This window comes from Callospermophilus lateralis, chromosome 11 (genome assembly GCF_048772815.1).
Source record: "Callospermophilus lateralis isolate mCalLat2 chromosome 11, mCalLat2.hap1, whole genome shotgun sequence".
In the NCBI taxonomy this organism is placed as follows: Eukaryota; Metazoa; Chordata; class Mammalia; order Rodentia; family Sciuridae; genus Callospermophilus; species Callospermophilus lateralis.
Genome location: NC_135315.1, coordinates 51,536,863 through 51,557,316, shown reverse-complemented (window position 1 = coordinate 51,557,316; position 20,454 = coordinate 51,536,863). Strand labels below are relative to the sequence as shown.

Sequence of the window (20,454 nt, the reverse complement as noted above, 5' to 3'; positions counted from 1 at the left end):
TACTTTGGGGGGAAGATCTAGAGATCAGGGGTCTGAGAATCAAATGGTACTCCTCACAAGGTCCCTCCTCTCCTGAGCAAGTAGCCAGAGTGGGAGGAGGTAACAGACACAAACTTCCCTCTTGGGTTCCTGGCAGGTGAAGTGAGAAACAGGCACTTCAAGCATGTGAGGGATTGCAACTCACAACTGGATTGGATTTCTGGAAACAGTGATTGGAGAAATGATGTTCACATTCCACCAAGTCAAACCCTCCAATAACCTGACTGCATGGATATTAACGTGGAGTTTCAATTGTACTCTTTGCAAAAAAAAAAGAATCCAGGTGTCATGAAGCAAGAAAACTGCTTGAAAGGGACACATTTCCAGCACATCCTGGAGAGAGCCACCTGAGACCCAGAGTCAGAATGTGCCCAGAATTTGCTTCCTCATCCCAACATTTGCCAGATGAGTATCCTTTGACAAGTCAGTTCTCTGCTGGAAACCTCATTTCTGTGCAAAATGGTTTGTGTGAGAACCAGAGATGGTGTGTAGGGTTGTGTTTTTGAATGATGGGATCAATGTTCCTGGTGAGCAGAGGGGATAGTTGCTTGGCTGAAAGATCCTTCTCTGAATCCAGAGCTAGACACTCAGACTCAGGTATGCATGGTGAGGTGGAATGTCCCCAGTAAAATGGACAAAACTGTCTTAGCTTGGATGGGTGAGTCTCCAACATGTGGCAAATCACCCCGCCCTGCAAGATTCTAGGCTTCGCAGACATAACAGCTGTTCTACCCAATTCTTCTACTCCCTTTCCAGTTTTGGGATCAGGGAGAGACATCTATCTCCACCCCAAATCCTCTGTCAAAGTCTGACCATTTCACTCATAAAAATGTCAACATAGTGCTGTTGTAAGCTTAGCAGATTGCACCACTCTCAGTTGCATCATTCCTTCTGACTTATAAATGATGATCCAGGACAAGTGTCCTGACAAGGATTATATGCTGTGCTGATTTTCTCACCCCAGCTCCTGACCTACCCCAGCTCCTGAACTTCCCCTGCTCAGGTTTCCTAGAAATGGAACAGTTGTGCTACAGGGTAAGGGATCTGGCCCACTCTGGATAGAGTCAGTACTTGATGACCATCTTCTGTTGGTCATTCACCTTTCAACCCTCTCTCCTCCCTAACTGTGGTTCTCTTCTTTCTCATTAAACCCCCAATGCTTTTCTCAATCCTTTTAGGGAGTATCAGGACACCTCAGGCTACAAAGAACAGAAAGCCCACATTAACTTCCCAGCTGGATCTGGCTTCAGGCCCAGTCAGGTATGGAAGCTCAAACAGTGGCAGTCAGGACTTAATCTTTCTCCCTCTGCCCATTCTGATCTCTGCCTTTGTGATGGCAAGATCCATCAAGGTCCCATCCCCTCAGCAACCCCAGAGAAAAGAGACAACTGCTTCCCATGACTCCACCATGCGGCCAGCGCAATGGTTTCATTAATGAGGTTCTTGGCATAAAAGTTAGCTAGCAGAGATCGAAATAAACACACAGACTCAGTTACCTTTTTCTATGACCAGATCCGAGACGGCTCCCCTCTCTGGTTCCCATGTCTAACTGCCCGGCAGGGCAGCAAGGATTACTCAGGGCTAGCAGGAGAGAGAGAGAGGGAGCACGCCAGGGAATAGCCTTTTATTGGGGAACAAGAAATTCAGGGGAAAATTCCATCCAATGAAGGTTGAAGGGGGGCCGCACTCCAAGGTCAGGGTCAGTGATTGGGCCCCCGGGGTCAGTGGTCAGTCACACCCCCACACAGACGGGTTCTCTCAACAGGAGAGGACCGGGAAAATTCCGACACAGCCAGAAGCCTCAGGCCCAAACCGGGAGTCACCCAGTCACGTTTGGAAATGGCTTCCGACACATGACTTCCAGCAACACCTTAACCACTGAACTTCCTTTGCAGCCCAGGTTATCTGCTGGTCCTTGATGCAATTTCCATGTCCAAAGGAATGGAATAATTTGGTTGGGCTGAGAGAGAAAGTCAGGAATCAGTTCTACCCAGTTCCACAGGTCTTGAGCAAGGGGAAAAGACAGTTGCTCACCATCCAGCAGGATGGATATTCATCATAAGTCATCATATCAGGAACATCAGGCTTAGAGCCAGGCACAGAGGCACATGCATATAATCCCACTCAGGAGGCTGAAGTAGGACAATTGAAAGTTTGAGGCCTGGAATAGAAACAGGGATCTCCAAGAAATTTCATGGACTAGTCACTCATGGGTGGCTTTGGGTGGTCTATTCTGTTCTAATCACCAGAAGCAGTCTCTGTAGGGCTGGAGGTGGTGGGTGATTGTTGGTGAGGTCCTATCAGAGATCAGTAGACATCACCTTCTCCATTTGGGGGCCCTGCTCTTTCAATCTCAGATTCTGGCTTCCATAGGTCATGGATCATGGTCATAGACAAGCTCTGCCTTTTTCTTTCTTCCTTCCTATCTTATGCCTATGGTCAAGGGATGAAGCCATGTCATCTACTTTCAGAGCCTGAGAGTCCTGAGACTTCCCTGCCTGCTGCCTTCAGAGCAGACCCCTTGAGAAGGGGAGCTCAGAGACTCCTCTAACAGCCTGGGGCCACTAGTCCCTGCTTACCCTCCCCTGCACAGTCATCTCTAGGGTTTGCCCATTCTGAAACCTTCCCTGGCAATGCTGTGACAAGGATTTAGTGGCTGCTTTTGCTAAAAACACTGACTCTTCATTTGCACCTGAAAAAGTATCCAATGAATAACTAAAACCAGGATGAAAAATTTGGCATCTTTGCTTCCATTTTGTATCTGTTTCTTTGCTCTGAGATATCTTGGACTGTAGGAACAGTTCTGATCAGTAAACACCTTGAGATAAGTCCAAATCACCCCACAGGCCACAGCAACTTTCTTATAGCCAACAACTTTCTTTTTGTCCACCTGACTGATCTTGAGATAATAATCAGTCAGACCACAGTGTGACCAAGACTGCCTGGCCATGTGTATTTCTGGTCCCCTTGTCTATATAATCTGGAAGCTCATGTCAGTACCCCTGAGGCCATGGCTGGAAACACAGGTCCCCTTTGCCTTCCCAGGACAGATACAGTGATTAAGGTTCCTTTCCTGCTTTTCACCATTACTTTTTTCCATTTGTTTTTTTGGAGCTAAAGGACAGATATGATTTGTTGGGATCCTCAGAATTGGGTCTCTGGCCTAGGACTCAAGTAACAATGCCAGGTTTAAGCAGTCCAGAGGTGGGGGTGTTCCAATCAGATCACCCTTGAGGCCAAAAGCACCACACACCATGCAAGAGAGCACACCTTTATTTCAACTCTTAGTATCCTAGGACCCAAACACAATGGCACATAGCCTGGTGTCCCCACTGCAACGTTCAGAAGATCTTGGTGAATATAGCCCTACAATTTAGTGTCACAAATCCCTGGCAAGGAGCAGCTCACCCCACCTCCCCAAAGGAAGGTACCTGGGGTCCAGGTGGGAATGGGGAACAGGACCCAGACCCCAGGAGCAGCACAAAGAAAAGACGCCATGTGAGTCCAGAGACATGCTGTGGGTTCAAAGCAACTCTACCGGAGGTCCCTCTTTGGCCATAATAGTCCCAGCCTCAGAGCCCTCCCAAGGCAAGGATAGCCCCAAATGTGGGTTCCTGGTGCAGGTCAGCTGGCAAAGATAGTGTAAACACATGTGAAGGTAGGGAGTGCCAGTGACCAGGCCAGGTGCTCACAGGCTGGGAGTTGCCCAGACTCCAAGAGCAACAGGATGGGGAACTGGGGAGGAAGTCAGTAGAGCTCTAAGATTGATAATTGGACTAGGCCCAGGAAAAAAAGTGTCACAGAAATGGGAGAAATGGCAGAGAAAGGCAGGGAGAAACTGCTGGGTAGAAAGGGGCCTGGGGCTAGAGAGACAGCAGAGTCAGAGGAAAGACACAAAAAGGGATAGAGAAAGGAGACTGAGGGACAAAGAGGACGGTGAAGCTCGATCTTTCCCCTTCTCTTCTCCAACTGACTCTTTGGATTCTGGTGGGGGGATGGTCCCAGGCCTCAGCCCCATCATATCCAGTTATTTGAGATCCCAGTTGGCCTGGGAATGAGGCTGAGTCAAAGGTATGAAGGGACCTGCTGACTCCTGTCCATTCCACCTCTACCCTGAGGTGGGGTTTAAGACCCAGCTCCCTCCTCCTCCTCCTCTTTTTGGGTGCCCTGCGCAGGCCTGCCCAAGCCAATCTTCCAGCACCTAACCCTGGATGACTTTCTTGAGGCTTTCTGAATCAAACACCATTAACCACCCTAGGCCCTAGCAGAACAGAAAGGAGGGATAGAGGAAGAGGAAGTGGGGGAGGAAAGAAAGAGCAGGAGACTGAGAGCTACAGCCACACTATCAGGTCCACACTGTCAGGAATCTGCCCTCTAATTCTGGGAAAATCTTAAGGGAGATACTTAACAATGTAAATAATTTTAAAAAATGTGTATGTGTGCATGTTAGGTTTTTCTTGTTTTAATCTTTAATTCATCATCTTTGAATGTAGTTGAAAATGTTTTTTTAATTGCACTAAATTATTCACTATAGTGTCACCAGCTTAGGTAACCAGAACTTATAAATGCTGGATTTACTATTTCTGATAAATTCTTTTGTTATCTTTAGGAAAGAAAAGGAAGACCCCCAATCATCAATTAAAAAAAAAAAAAAGTAAAGCAACCTTCAAGAGCATCTGTCATTCTAACATCTACTGCTCCTGGAGTCCTAACTCAAGTTCTACAGGTGCCAGATGTAGGAAATGTTCCAAAAATCTTGATGCTTTGGAGGCTGTTGGGACTGTTAGAACTGAAGTGTGAAGCCCTGGATTAAACCTATTGTTGCTCCTTAGCTCCTGCAGAATGTTGCTAGGGGTGATGCAACCCCCACCTGCTGATTCTGATTTCAGAGGAGGAAACTCTGTTATAGTTGGTCCTGCATATCCTTGGATGCTACAGTCACAGATTCAACCCCTGGTGGATCTTGGACTATGTAGTTAGACCTATAATGGTTGCATCTGTACGGACCATGGACAGACTTTTTCTTGTCTTGTTTATTTCTTAAACAATACAGTAAATCAAGTATTTACACAGCATTTACATTGTATTGAATATTATAAGTAATCTAGAGATGACTTAAAGTATACAGAATATTCATAGGTTCTATGCAAATACTATATCATATTATGTAAGGGATTTGAGCATCCGAGGATTTTGGTAATGGGAGTCGTGGAACCAATCCCCGGTGGATATCAAAGAATGACTGTACATTTTTGTTTGTTTGTTTGTTTTTGTACTGGGTATTTTAACCCAGGGACACTCTACTACTGAGCTACACCTCTAGACCTTATTTATTTATTTAATTTTGAGACAGCATCTAAGTTGCACTGCTGAGGTTGGCCTTGAACTGATGATCCTCGGCCTCAGCTTCCCAAGTCACCAGATTACAGACATGCAACACCACATCTGGCTTTATATTTTTAAAGTACTTATTTGGTATAGCTGGGCACAGTGTCCTATACCTGGGAAGACTGAGACAGAAGGACCTTGAGTTTGAGGCCAGAATAAGTAAGGTTGCAGATCCCCATCCCAAAAAAAAAGTGATTTAAATTTGATTTTTAGGTGTTAAATCAAAACAAAAATACCCTATAAGTCAGTCAAAGCAATTCTACTAGCTCGTTTCTAGCCTCATTTTTAATGAAATCTTGAAGATTCTAAGAGTTAAGGAATCCTACAGTCATTGAGTGCTGTTATGCTTCATAAATTTTAGTGTGCCTAAAATATTTTGAGGGATCTTATTAAAATGCAGATTCTAATTCAGTAGATTTGGGACCAAAAATTTCTACATTTTAACAAACTCCCAGGTGATGCTGATGCTGCTGGCCCACCAGCCAATATTTTCCCAGTAAGGACTTGGTTCATCTTTCCACCTAGGAATTCCCTCTGACTGCCACATCCTTGTTTACTAACATCTCCTGTTCTGATTGCACACCTCCAAGGGATGCATGCTGTCTACTAGTGGGTGGTTGCAGCTGCTGCTAATTTCTTCCAGGGTGTGTGGCAACAGCAAATGACACCAAGAGTCAAACATGCCAAAGCCTAGGCTCTGGAACACCAGAGGAAATTTCAGCTAGGGACTTGCCAAGACTGAGCATTGACATTTGTAACGAACATCTAAGCAGAAGGAATTTTCTGTCCAACTGGCTTTTCAGTAGCACCCAGTGAAACAGAATATGATGGTGGTGCAGGCCTGTAATTGCAGCACCTGTGGAGGCTGAGGCAGGAGGATAGCAAGTTCAAAGCCAACCTCAGCAACTTAGGGAGGCCCTAAGCAACTTAGTGAGACCCTATCTCAAAATAAAGAATAAAAAAGAAGGGGCTGGGGATGTGGCTCACTGGTTAAATGCCCCCGGGTTCAATCCCTGATACAAAACAAAACAAAACAAAAAAACAGAGAATATGACTATTCCTCAGGTTTTCTGGTTAGTAAAAGTTTGGTGCAGTTTAATTTTCTTTCCCCAAAGCATTGAAGTAAACGTTCCTCTGCACTTGGGTAAGTGACTTGGTTTTGTCCACTGGAGAAGGAACCAGTTTCTGAACAGGGAGCAATGAAAATGAAAATGAGGCTTGAGGCTAAACAGAAGCCATGACCTCCCCACACCACACAACAACCCAAGCCTGGACACAATACACAATGCCTCCACTCCAGGGCATCCAATTATAGATCCTTCTTCCTGGAGCCCAGAGGGGCTCTGGAAAATGGGGAATGCCCCACCCATAATCTCCTGATGGGCTCAGGATCATTTGGGCTGGGGGCCACATGCCACAGTGTCCAATATCCCAAGGCCAGCCATTCTAAAGCCCAACTATCAGGGCCACGGGGGTGCTGAAAATCACTTAGGCCCCCCCTTCATTCCACCACTGGGGGTGGAATCCGAGCTTGGAGAGTGCATGAGACTTTTCCAAGGCTGGTTTGCAGCTGGCTCTTGTAAAGGCTCAGAATCCTTGGAGGCAGAGCTGGACAGAAGCCAGTTCTTAGTCAGACTTTAGGTCACCTATAGCAGCAACTTCCAGGAAAAACATCTTCCAGAATAATCCTGAGGGAAAGATGAATGTCTCAGAGGGAGAAAAAGGGTCATGGGGACTCACCTAGGAAGGGGACGGTCATGGTCAGAAGTTTTCCAAGGAGGGCAGTGAGCAGGTCTCTGCTTTAACAGAACTCCAGGGATAACTTTCACACTGTCCTCTGGCCAATGTTGCCCCCTAGAGTTCTGTCTCTTGTGCAATACACAGCCAAGTGTCCTGGGGAGGCCTGATATGTGCTGTTTGTGAAGGGTAGGGTCAGAGAAGTGACACATGGTCACAATTACAGGATTCCCTAAACCTGGATTCCTGGACCAGTGCAGGCCTACTGAACCAGTATCCCTGTAGCAGGTGCTTTCCTCCCAGGGTAAATCCCTGGGTTTAGGAACCAGCCTGGGCTCACTAAATCAGAGATGGATTAGGACACCTGGCTTAGGTGGGACTTTCTTCAGAAGGTGCTAGACCCTTAGGCTAGCAAAGGGGCACCGGTCTCCTAAGAAATATCTCCCACAAGTGTGTGGTCCGGGAGACTGAGGGAAGAGCTTGCACCTGTCCTGGCAAGGCTTCACTTCTAGGAGAACTGGCCAGGCCTCGCCTTCTCCAGCTTCTGGCGCCGCTCAGCGGGTATCTCCTGCAGGCTGATGCCATGGTTGCTGGCCCTGTGTCGAGGGATGGCAATTATCAGGGAAGGGGAATTCAGATGGGGGAGGGCAGGGTCCTGGTCATCGTAGCTTCTCGCTGGGGTCTGACACAGAGCCAAAGGCAGGGAGAATGCGTGAAGGGGCCCTACCCTGCTCGCGCCCGTCTCCCCTGCCCGAGCATGCCAAACCCTCACCCCGGTTGCAGGTCCGGAGGTTTGGGGATAGGCTTGTTAAAGCCGATTTTGCCCACCAGCCAGTACGTGTCCTCAGCGCCCTTGCCCTGGAAAGAAGACACGAGAGTGGGGAAACTTAGGCGGACTGAAGTGAGCGACGGAGAATCTCCAGATCTAAGTGGAACTTAGAGACCCTGGGTCCCTAAGAGTCCCTCCCCAGAAGGGGGCGGGGCCAAGCCTCACCTTCAGCTCAGTACGGCCTCGCAGCTCCATCTGGAAGCCCTGGTCCAGAGAGCGGAGAATCCGCACGGTGCTCATGTTCACGTGGATGCGGTAAGCTGGGACAGTGGTGACTTCGTGAGCTCTGAATTCACCTCACCTGACCTCTCAAGCTGTTTCCCTCTCTGGCTCCTCCCTCCCTCCCCCAGCTCCTCCCGCCTCTGTCACACTCACGCAGCCCGGTGGACTCCATGCGCGAGGCAGTGTTGACCGTGTCCCCAAAGAGGCAGTACCGCGGCATGGTGAGACCCACCACGCCCGCCACGCACGGGCCTGCGGAGATGCTCGAGTTGGCGGGCAGCAAGGACTTGGACTGAAACTGACAGCGCCTGGCAGCTAGAAGTGCCCAGCACCTAGGGTCTTGGAGGGACCTTAGCACTCTATACTTTCTATCACCTCTCCAAATAAACACTCTCAAGGGTATCCTTTTCAAGGCAAGCCCCCACCCCCACCCAGCCCCATCGAAGTCCGCCTCCTGTAGAAGGAATTTGGAACAAATCCCCAGAGAAGAGTGGCCGAGAGTTACCTGAGTGCAGGCCGATGCGTATGCGTACTGGCACATCGGGCATATGGCGCATGCGAAAAGAGCCCACCGCACTGAGGATGTCCAGCGACATGTTGGAAATCTCTGCCGCATGCCGCTGCCCATTCCTCTGGGGCAGTCCGGAGGCCACCATATAGGCATCCCCAATTGTCTCCACCTGGGAGAAGGAGTTGTACCAGTTCAGTACTGAGTGTCCCATCCCCCATACACAAAGCCAATGTCAATATCAAAAGGCTGAAACTGGGATTAGTGTAGATATCCTGCAAAGCCAGGCTGCAAATTGGAGACTGAGCTGGAAGAAGAGATTGGGGAGGTACAAGAGGGTTGGGAAAGAGTACTGGGCTAGTGGCCTGGGGCAGATGGGCTGGGATTGACAGAGTTAAACTGAAGGTCAGGACGTCTTCCCTGGCACACTCCACCTTATAGACATCGTGGGAACCGATTATGGCATCAAAGAGTGTGTAGAGGTCGTTGAGCAGGTCCACCACCTCAATGGGCTCACTCATGGCTGAGATGGTGGTGAATCCCACAATGTCACTGAAGTACAGTGTCACCTCCTCAAAGTACTCTGGCTCCACAGGTGTCCCCTTCTTCAGGGCCTCAGCCACAGATCTAGGCATGGCAGGCAGTGGGGTCACCTGGAGGCAGTCCCAGTCTGGCTGGGCTCCAGCTGCCCTCTCCACCCCCCTCCTCGCCATATTGGCACCCACGGAGGCAGCATCTGCGTGAGCAGCCGGTCTGTCTTCTGCTTTTCCAGCTCCAGCTCCTCCGTGCGTTCCCGGATCAGGTCCTCCAGGTTACTGGAGTACTGCTCCAGCATACGAAGCATTGAATCAATGATGTTCGTCTTCCGTCCCTTGTTGATGCTCTTGAACTATAACAATAGGGAGCAGGCAAAGCTGCTGAAGATCTGGACCACCATGCCCTTCTCATGGACATTTTATGGGACTATATTCCCCATCCCCTTAACCACCATTCATCTTCTATTCATGAAGCAGTCCTGGAGTGCTAGGCACTGTGTATTCAGACATTATTAGGAGGCATGTGGGAAATGAGGGTTCCCAAAGGTAGTCATTCTCAGGAATTGACAGGCACTGGAGCAGCTCAGCCTTTGGATTCCCAGACTAAGGTTCTTTTTGTCACGGTAAGCCAAACAAATATTTGGTTTTTAATTAATGTTATTTGAATTGAATTAAATATTTGTCTCACTCAGAGCTCTGTTTCCCACTTCAAAGGCCTTACAGTCCCCATTCTAGCTCACCCCCATGCTCCAGTCCTCAAGCTACCCCTTAGGAGGTCACCTTGAAGGTTAAAGATCCTTCCTGCCTGCCTCCCTGCTTGTGACCTTCCTAGGTTACTAACAAGAATCTGGGGTTCCCAGGGACCCGCCCAGCCCTCACCCAATCCCAGCCCTAACCAGGTCGAAGGTGCGGTCCATGGAGGGCCTCAGTTCTGGCTGTTCTGCCCAGCACTGTGTCATCAGATGGATGCACTCCACAGGTGCCTGGTCCATGGATACCGAGGGCCGACACAGCGGAGGGGGGCTCTGCACCCTCTGCACCACTTCTGGAGGCATAAGGAGACCGTGAAGGGTGAGCATTCCAGGACAGAAGACACCTCTGACCCTGGCCTGACTGATGAAGCCCAAGAAAGGATCCTTTAAACCAGAGCTTCAATGGGAGGGGGAGTTTAGTGTGTAAGGGGGTCTCTAGGAGTAATAAGAGGACCCTGAACCCTGGGATCAGTAAGATGTGACACAGACAAAGAAACTAACATTTATTGCATGTAAGAAAAATGAGAAGGTAATGAAGTAGTTTGCTCAGCGTCCCATATATATGGATTTGAATCAAATGGGACTGTGTTTTTATCCCAGCTCCCTGCTGCCTCCCTGGGACCTTTGAGAACTACAGAGGAGCCTGCTGTGTCACACAGGGGAACAGGTTGGGTCCAGCATCAGGACAAAAGATACTTCTGAGGTCTGGGCCCTGAAAAGCAACCCACCCACCCACACACCATCCTGATGCTTGGCTTTCTACTGCCCTGGCCCTTCAGACTCCAGCTTTAAGGGCGCCCCCACATAATTAAGTCTTATCATCAGGCTTTGCTTTAGAGAAAAAAGCAAGGCTGGGTCTGGGATGGCCCTGTTCTAATTGTAAGATGCCTTTCTGGCCCCAATTCGCCTTACCCTCTGCTGTCAACTCCAGCATGGCATAGGGGGGGCTGCGGCACACGACCTCCTGCATGATGATACCCAGACTGAAGACGTCACCCGCCATAGTTCCCCGGCGCTCCAGAGCTGGGTCCCGAAGCAACTCTGGGGCTGTCCATAATTGATCTGGGATGGGGAAGGACACATGGTCACGTGGAGAGCTGTGGGGAGCTGAGGACAGACCCTCATCCCTGCCAAAAAAAAAAAAAAAAAACCTCCCAAACTCACAATCAAGCCCCGCAGCCCTGCAACAACCCCAGGAGAGATTACCTGAAACTAAACTGTCTCAGAAGTCCTGCCCTCACAATAAGCCCCGCCCCTCAAACAAGGCGGTGCCCGGGAAAGACTCCATCTCCTGGGCACAGGCTCCCGCCCTCAGGCAAAGCCCCTCTTAGAGCCGACTGGGATGCACTGTCAAGAGCTCAGGCACAATCCCACCCCCTGGCCAGCCCCACTCCCCAGACAGATTCCACCTTCCAAATCTTAGAGGTCACCTGACCTTTTCCGTAGCAGTCGCGTCCAAGGGATAAGGAATGGGGAGAGTGCGAGGAAGGGAGCAGGGGACCTTGAAATTATGTGACTCCTGGGGCGTTAGTCCCTTGCGCGGTAGACCGCGGGGGACTCCTACCCTCGGCCGTGGGAGGCTGCGGCAACACCCTCTGAGCCTCCAGCAGTTTCCCGTGGCCGTGGTCGGTGATCTTGAGCACAAACCTCCCGTCTACCACGCAGTTCCGCGACTTAAGCCGCCCGTGAGCTACGCCGCGGTGGTGCAGGTACCTCATTCCCTTGGAGGAGGCGGGGTGAGAGGCAGCCTCAGCCAGAGCGGTTTCTCCGCTCCCGTCCTCCCAGTCCCCAGGACACGCCCCACTACGACCTCCCCCCTACCAACCTCCCCCTCACTTTGATGAGGTCCAGCAGGAGCGAGGACTTGAACATCCAGTCCAGCTTTATTTCTCTCTGGGCGAGGAGGTCGTGGAGGGAGCCCCGGGTACAGTGCTCTGAGACCACAGCCAGGACACCCTCCCCGGGGGCTGCAGGGCAGTCTGCGGCTTCCCCCAGGAAGAGCCCTAGGTACAGGGCCACGTTCTCGTGCCGGAGCTCTCTGAGCTTAGAGGAGAAAGGTTGACAGGCATTTTCTGCCCTGATAGCAATGTGGGGAGTGGGCCGCTATTCAAAGTCTGTTTTAAGGTATCTAAACTAGGAAGATGGGATAAGAGTGATGAATGAAATAATCTAAGACATATATAATATGTGTGTATATGCGTGTGTGTTTTGATGTTTTGATGTGTGTTTTGGGGTTCTTCTGTTGATTTTATGGAAAACAAAATTGTCAAAAGCCACAGTGCTCAGATACTGAATATGGCTGAACTTAAAGTTATGAATGAAAAGACAATCATGCATTGGTGATAAGGACCCAGAAAGGTTCTGATTTATTAAACATCATTCTTTGAACTGTCCCAGAGTTGTTCCTTCTCCTCCTCCTTCTTCTTCCTTCTTTCCCCCCTTCCCCCCCCCCCGCTTTTCTCCCCTCTTCTCCTCCTTCTCTTCCTCATCCTTCCTCTTCTCCTTCTCCTTCCTTCTCTGTTTTCCTTCCTTCCTCTCCCCTCACCTCCCCCTGCTTCTCCTTCTCCATCCTTCACTCTCCTTCTTTCTTCTTTTTCTTTCTCCTCCTTTTCTTTTTCCTCCTCCTCCTCTCTACCATTTCCTCCTTCTCCTTTCTTTCAGTTTGGGGACTGAACCCAAAGCCTAGCACATTGGGCTACATCCCCTGCCCTTATTTTTATCTCACAACAGGGTCTCCCTACATTGTCCAAGACTGAGGTAGAACTTGAGATTCTTCTGCCTTGGCCTCTTGCATAACTGGGATTATAGGCCTGCACTACTGCATCCAATTGAATGGCCTCAGTCTTTTTTTTTTTTTTTTTTTTTTTTTAAGTCAAGATCTCACTAAGTTGCTGAGGCTGGCCTCAGACTTGTAATCCTCCTGCCTCAGCCTACTAAATTACTGAGATTACAGGTGTACACCGCACATATCTGGCTGAACTGTCTCCATCTTAAGGGAAAACACTATATGAGGGAGAAGCCCCTGCCATTACCACCTTCTCCTTCTAAATGTAACAATCTCTGTGGAGAGGCACTAGGGCTTTCTGAACACATCAGAAATAGCTTGTGCCTTTAGCCTGAACTGGGGCTGCTCTATTTGGTGTTGCATCCGTGTTTCAGATGCTTCTGAGATGCCATACTCCCCAGGTTAGGTAGGACGGGACTGTGAAGCCAAGTCATGGTCCTAGAGGAGCCATCAAAAGATCATACCTACTTGGTAGGACAGAAGGCACTCAGACACTGGAAGAGTGGGGGCTAAAGGCTGACGGGTGCCCTTTCTAGATTTTCTTGGATTTCATTTTAAACACCTGGTTTTAAGTGGTGACTTAGTGTACTGACCCACAGTCTGTCCATTTAAATCATTCCACAGCTGTGACCATGAGTACCTGTCGGAGGCCTCAGGAAAGTAAGCCAGACAAAGATTTCATGGCATGGGGGTGGGGGGGAGAAGAGGAACATTGAGGTTGAAAAGATTAGAATCAGCCAATCTATTATCTCCTTGCCAACTTTCCACTCTATTAGGCACATATCAATACAACTAGGGCCATTTGGCATATGTGGCCTGACAGAAGTGAAAATTCATTTTCTATCATTCATTTAGCAAACATTCACTGGGTCTCAGTAATATTCCAGATCCTGTGTTGGGTGCTGGGTATACAATGGAGGGAAACTCTCACTAAGCTTGCAGTCTACAAAGGAGGCAGAAATAAGTCAGCCCATAGGTGAACATATAACTTATGTATAAGTTAATGTGTAATTTATCACATATAAGTTGTGATAAGATTATCAAAGAACTAGTGCCATGAGACAGAATAATGAGAAATCTGCTCTAGAGTGGAAGGAACACTTAACTGAAACCTATTACTGTATGCTGCTGTAAAGAGAAGGAAAGAAGGGAGGGACTGATGACCACCCTGCACCAATCATAGGATCACCTCTTACCTTGGAGAAGGCTGTCTTAGTTGCTGGGCGGATGGCTACATGATGATCCCCTGGGAATTTCTTTAGCCAAACCCAATCTCCCTGCAGAAGAGAGGATGAGGTTAGGGAACTCAGTTTCCTAAAGCCTCATGATACATTTCCATTGCCCACATTTCCATTGCCCACTGTCCCAGAACACATCTGCTATGTGACAGCATCAGAAGCAGGAGTTTGATATCTGCCTATCTGCTTCTCAGCCAGCTAGATGAAAACCCACCCCCAGGTGAGAGAGAAGCAAAAGACCTATACAGTTGTCTTCCCCACCCCCAGATGCACCCATTAAGTGAACTGTCACAACCACAATGTCACTGACATCACCATCCCTTGCCATGACAGAGCACCATGCTTTGAGTCAGGCATCTGGGTAGATGAGGCTTTAATGTAAACTAGATGGGAGGGGTAGGGAGCCTCCTTGTCCTCAACTATTGGCAGGCCCGGTTCCTCGCATGTAATTCCTGTGGCTGCTCAGAGGGTCCAAGCTTGATTCAATGATCTGCTGCTATCATCTCAAATGAGTGAAGGGTCTCTCCTACTTATTTTATCCTGCATCGTGCAAATTATATAAGTTTCCCTGACTGTTGGAAAGGAATTTGAACTAGAAGGGAGTTGTGAAAGTTTGGCATTGATCCTTACAGAGCACTTGGAAATAAATGTGAAGACATTTTTAATTGTCACAAAATTGCATTTAGTGGATAGGGCCAGAGACAAGAGAAACTAAATATTCTTCAAGGGACAAGGTCATCCTATGCAACAAAGAACAACCTGTCCAAAATGGCAGTAGTGCCTTCTCTGAGAAATGATCATGATGGTCTCTAGGTGACATAGTAGGAACTTCTGCATTCTCTCCATGACCTGGAGCTTGGGTACTCTAAATTTCTACTCTCTTTCTGATTAGTTGAGCTCTTTCTAGGCTCCCTCTGAATCTTTTCTCAGTATCTCTCATTCAGCCCATCATATTCAGATTTCCTGGCCCCACAGTATCCTAATGTCCTTGTGATGTTCTTACTCTAGGGCTTGCTGTTTCTGAGTCTGATCTGAATTGGATGGGAATTATGAGGGGGCAGGGCCAGGGGCTTCCCGGCCTCAGTGGCCACACCAGCCTGCATGCTAGTCTCAGTACACTGCTCAGCAGCTCCAGCCTGTGGTCACTGTGTCTGACCTTTGAGGAGTCCTCCCTTCGATCATGGCTAAGGGAAAGTCCTGTAGCAGAGAAGATTCCCAGATGCAGAATCAGGTCAGGATTGAGGAATCCATGACCTCTTCCCAGGTCCCACTTGGCCTCCCGCTGCCTGGAATCTGCAGGATTTGACATGATTGCATGCCTCCCTTGAGAATATGCCTACTCTCTCCCCAGGCCTGAGCACCTTCTCACTTCCCCTTCTGGAGTACAGCCCATCCTGGCTCAGGCTCACCTCATAGAGGCCAATGTTTGTGCTGTCTGAGGGCTGGCTGCGGATGCTTCGAATGTCTGCCGTGCTGAAGGCAGCCAGACTGGATCGACTCCCCTGGATCATCTGGGAGGCAGAGTGCAAAGAAAGAGTCAATATACTCTGACCCCAGAGTTATATTTTAAACCCTTGGATTGAGGTTAGGCTGAGTTTTGTGAATTAAACAGGGGAAGGGAAGAACTTTCAATGAGGGAAGATGATAATGATAGTACTTCCGAAGTGCACAACACTTTACAAAACAAATATATTCATTTTCTTGTTGCACCTTCACACCATCCCAGGAAAGTAGGAGGACAGGGGCTGTCACTCCTATGGCACAGATGAGGTTGCTGATCGCCAGAGCTCAGACCTCAGACACAGCTGGGGCAAAAATCAGGCTTTCTTCCTGGGGTCTGGGAGTGGCTGGGACGAGGACTGGTTCAGGGAAGGGAGAAGACAGCTGGTTCCTGGCTCCCTGCTTTCCTGACCTTTCGAGAGCTACCCCCATATGGATGGAGGAAGGTGATGTCCTCCAGAGACAGGATGATCTTGTTGGGGCCAGAAACCATTTGGATATGAAGGAGCCGGTGCCTGGTAATGGAAAGAGGTCATACTGGCAAAGAGGGCCAGTTTCATCTGAATAGGCGAGTAGGAATTGGGATGAAGGGATGATGTGAGCTCAGGGGAGGTATACTGGAGGGAGGCCATCCCCAAACCAGACATTTCCTTGGGACTCTGCCAGCCCTTCAGGATCCCTATCTCCCGCCCCAGGAAAAATCCTCCCCTCTTCTACTCTTGAGTAGCTGCTGTCTTTGCTGCAAAATTTCATCCCTGGCAGTGGAGAGCCATGATCACATCATACTTACCTCGCTCCCCTACTCACCTCACACAGTGGGCCAGGAAGATCCCGGCAAGCCCCATTCCTACCACCAGGAGGAAGCCTAGAAAGACAAGAGCCGGCTCCACTCCTAAAGGGACAATGAAAGGATGGATACTCAGGACCTTAGTAAGAAGAGGTTCCCTTTCAAATCCTGGAGTTCCGGGAAATGGGGATGGTAGCTGGAACAGCCTCTATGGAAAGTCACAAATTCCTCCAAGTCTGGAAATGCTAGAAAATTTCTCAGAGGGCTTTCAGACTAAATAAGTCGGGGCTTGGACAAGGGGATCCTGAGCTAGTCGGGGCTTGAAGTGGGGCCTGGAAGGGTCAGGAAGGACCTGAAAGAACTGAAGGGCAGGGCTGGGGCTTAGTGATACAGTGCTTGCCCAGGATGTGTGAGGCACTGTGTTCGATCCTCAGCACTACATAAAAATAAATACAATAAATAAAGGTATCATGTCCATTTACAACAAAAAAAAAAATTAAAAAAAAAAAAACTGCAGGGCAGGAGTTCACTCTCTTTCACAATTTTGTGGACAGGCTATACTGACTGTCCCAGAGGGGACTGGGATGCTCGCCCTCACCTCCATTGCAGACGACATTTGGCTCAAACCAGCACGAGGGATCTGGCCCTGGAGCGGGGCCACCGCGAGGGAAGTGCACTGGGGTCCCTGCAGAGCGCAGGGAGCCGCGGACAGGGTCCAGCACATATGTGGTGAGCAGTCGGTTTCCAGAGGCGTCCGTGTCCAGAAGTACGTAGGAGGGCTCCTCGGTTTCTCCTAGAGTCCCACAGAACCCTGGGACTTGGGCATTCCCGACGTGCCTGGCTACAGCTGCTCCAGACACCCAGCCCCCACCGGCGGCTGCCCGAGCTCCCGCCATGCCCCTTGCCAACAAGAAGACCGCGTCGTAGATGGTGCCAAACAAGGGGGAGACCTGGAGAAGGAAAGCAGGGACTCAGGTCTGGAAGCCACAGCCCACAGATAGATGGGAATTCACCAGCCCCGCCTATTCGCTCATTGGGCCCTTGGGGCCCTGCGCCTATTGACCAGTTCCCATCTCCTAATTAGTGGTTTCCCCTGAGGCTCTCTCCTCCTCTCTCCCCATTGGCTATCCCACTTGGTCTTCCCTACCGACTATTCCTCTTTTCAGAACTTGGGTTCTTCTCTCATTTTTGGTTGCTTGTAACTCTCCATCCCCTCTAGTTCTGTCCTTTCCTTTCAGTTGGTTGCCCTGCATATAGTTTTAATCTCATCACCTACCATTCACACAAAATCCTTCTTTCCCATCCTTTGTTTGTCTTCTATTTCCTATTTTCCCCCTTGCTTCCCCTTAAGGTTACCTCCTGATCTCATCAGGCCACTCTCCTATTGGCAGTTCCCATCTCTCAGAGTGCCAGACACTGTGTAAAGCCCTAGAGATACACTGGTATATGAGACCATCCCTGCCCAGAGGGAATTTTCATCTAGTTAGGAAAACAGACATGGTTGTGAAAGCAATGCAGTGAGTAGAGGCAGGAGAAACCGAGAAAGCTTCCTGGATAAGAATGAGGGTCTCCAACTCATGTGGTGAGGTAGAGCAGGAGGCTTCTAGAAGTAGTGGTCATCCCTCAGGGGATGAATCATAATCATCCAGGGGAGGGATGGGTAAAAGAGAGGAAATCACAACAGCTCAGAAGAAAAAAAGGACACATTTCCAAAATCCAAAGTAATTCAGCAGGGTTGAAGTTCACAGAAGACAGAAGAGAAGGGAAAACACAAGTTCTGATAAACCTTGTGAAGCAACCTGCATATATATGGGAAAAGTGTCCCCAACCTAGGCTAGAGGAAGGTTACCCAGAAGCCACTGTGACATGCTAGAATTTTCCAGATTTCTAAAGCTTGATCTGGTTGTTGGGTGACAAGAAAAGGCCTGAGCTAGGAGAGTTGAAGCAGAGACCATTTAGGAAGATTATGTTGTGAGATTTGGGCCAGAGGTGCTATGGCTTGAACCAGAGCAATGATAAAGAGGATGGAGAAAGTGAATGGATTCAGATGATTTTTAGGATATAATAGAACTAACTTCATGTCTAGATGTGGGGTGACAAAGTGAGAGGAATCAGGGAGACTTCCTTGCATCTGACTTGAGCAGCTGGTGGAAGGTTATGCTACTCACTGAGAACTGAAGAGTTTCCCTTCACTTTCTTTGCCCCTCTTTGTTGACTGATCCTCCCTCCATCCCATATCATTCTTATTCTCTCATCAATTATTCTCATCCTCTCTATCCATTGGCTACTCCAAATCCTCTTGGGAAAGACTGGGGACATTTGTGGGGACTATTTCAGTTCCCCTTGACCCACAACTCTCTCTGATGTAGTCCCTTTCAAGTAGGGTCTTGGTGGTGGTTGATTTCCTGCAATTGATATCTAAATTCCCTTCTATCTCAATGGTTTCTAAACCTCCCTTTGTAATTGGGGTGGATCTAGATGGTCTGAACTGGAATTCTGGGAACTCAGAATCCTGAATATGAGCTGGATGTTGAGAATAAACTTTGGATCTGAATATGGGAGCCCTTGGCTCCACCTGGGGATCTTTCTGCTCTTGCAAGATGCCAAGGCCCTCAAAAAGTTAAGACTGTCAGATGAGGTCCTAGAGGAAATACCTCCCATGTGGGCATGAAAAGTTGAACACCAACCATTTATTGTGTTTTGTGTATTAAGGTAGTGGTGGAAATGGGTTTACTTTGAAGCATACTGGAAATGATTTTGCGCTTTAGAGTTTACTCCTTGGAGCTGGGCTTGAGAGGTCTCATTGCCTGTTCTCTGGAAAATAATTCCCCATATAACAAGATCCCAAACAAGACCAAAGGATCTATCTACATTACCCAGGAAATTCCAGAATAGCTAAAGCACCTGTTCTCTCCCCATTGGCTCCATCCTCCTTTCCTCACTTTGACTCTTTTCCTGCCCCCTTCCCTCACTCTCCTCCCTTCTTCCTTGGCCCATCTACCTGCTGCAGATTGAGGTCAGAGGGCAACTCCCGGTGCTCTTGGGCTCTCCGCAGGCTGTCCAGCACACTGCCTTCCGGAGGACAGCGGCGGGTGAGGGTGAGCACAGCATCGTGGGCCCTGCGAAGCTGGGAGCTGTTGGCCAGTGGGGCCAAGGCTTCCGGGCCCGGTGACAAGGCATAGTGGAGTGTGTCGAAGGGCAGGAAGACCAGGGAGCCATCAGCCAGGCCCAGCTCCTCTGCGGCTTCCAGTAGATAGCGCTGCTCCTCTCCACCCAGTAGCACCGAGTGCATCACCATGATCACCACTGCGGACAGATTTGACTCCCTGAGGTGCCCAGCTGCAGGCAGGACTCACCATCTCCCAGTACCCCGCTGGAGAACCTACCTCTGACCCTGGGCCCGTCCCGGACCCTCTTCAGGGCCTCCCGGGCTCCAGACAGGTCGGAGGGCTCAATGGAGGTCACCAGCGTGACCGGCAGGCCCCGGGCCCTGAGAGCAGTGGACAGAGAGCGTCCCGCCTCCACCCATAGGTCCTGAGGGGCTGTCACCAGGGCCACGCACGCCCAGCGGAAAGCTCGAAGGAGGACGTAGAGAGCATCCGCCGCGGGAGTCACGGCAGGGGCAGTGGTGCCCGCTGCCGGCGACCCAGGGCAACCCCAGGGCACCAGCGCTACCCCAGCCTCTTGCGCTAGTAGTTCCGCGGGCCGGCAGGCTGCAGGATTCACCGGTCCCACCAGGCCGGAGACGCGGCTTAGCGCGGAGGACACAGCCCCCAGCGAGCCCGCCGTCCGGCATGGCTCGGGCAGCAGCGCGACCTCTAAACGAGGGCCGCCTTCCCGAGCAAGGTCATGGTTCAGGCGGGCGGCTGCCAGAGCCGCGGCCAGGTCCGGGCGGGCACTGGCAAAGATGGGGTCGCAATCCCAGGGGCCCAGGACCCCCACTTTGAACACCGCGGAGAGGGCAGAGGGCGGCGGGAAGAGGAGCAGGAGCAGGAACCGGAGCAGCAGAGGTCCGGGCCAGGGCAGCACCCGCGGGAGGCTTGGAGGGGACCCATCGCACGGCGCAGGGGCGCAGAATCCGACGTCAGGAAGCCCCCTGGTTAGGAGGGTGCACGCAGTCATTGCCAGCCTCT

The 20,454-nt window shown here is 49.9% G+C and overlaps 1 protein-coding gene across 1 annotated transcript; it reads right to left on the bottom strand.

The window, feature by feature from the left end:
- Nucleotides 1-5,054: 5,054 nt before the first annotated feature.
- On the bottom strand, nucleotides 5,055-20,443 carry Gucy2d (guanylate cyclase 2D, retinal). The gene is made up of 19 exons (XM_076869672.1): nucleotides 19,708-20,443; nucleotides 19,323-19,627; nucleotides 16,920-17,271; nucleotides 16,342-16,426; nucleotides 15,947-16,049; nucleotides 15,444-15,545; nucleotides 13,993-14,073; nucleotides 11,848-12,054; nucleotides 11,576-11,732; nucleotides 10,924-11,073; nucleotides 10,156-10,304; nucleotides 9,449-9,612; nucleotides 9,158-9,350; nucleotides 8,721-8,895; nucleotides 8,369-8,467; nucleotides 8,159-8,253; nucleotides 7,937-8,022; nucleotides 7,651-7,760; nucleotides 5,055-7,115 (listed from the first exon to the last, which is right to left on the bottom strand). Exons 1-18 carry the CDS (start codon nucleotides 20,441-20,443, stop codon nucleotides 7,673-7,675), a joined length of 3,327 nt encoding a protein of 1,108 aa, XP_076725787.1. The 3' UTR covers nucleotides 5,055-7,115; nucleotides 7,651-7,672.
- Between the last annotated feature and the right edge of the window lie 11 nt (nucleotides 20,444-20,454).

Excerpts from the sequence above, each read along its gene's own strand:
- Gucy2d (XM_076869672.1), bottom strand. The coding sequence starts at position 20,443 with ATGACTGCGTGCACCCTCCTAACCAGGGGGCTTCCTGACGTCGGATTC. Across the intron at positions 15,546-15,946 it reads ATGGGGGTAGCTCTCGAAAG|ATGATCCAGGGGAGTCGATC; the intron begins GTCAGGAAAGCA and ends TCTGCCTCCCAG. Across the intron at positions 8,468-8,720 it reads ACGCATCGGCCTGCACTCAG|GCCCGTGCGTGGCGGGCGTG; the intron begins GTAACTCTCGGC and ends GCATCTCCGCAG.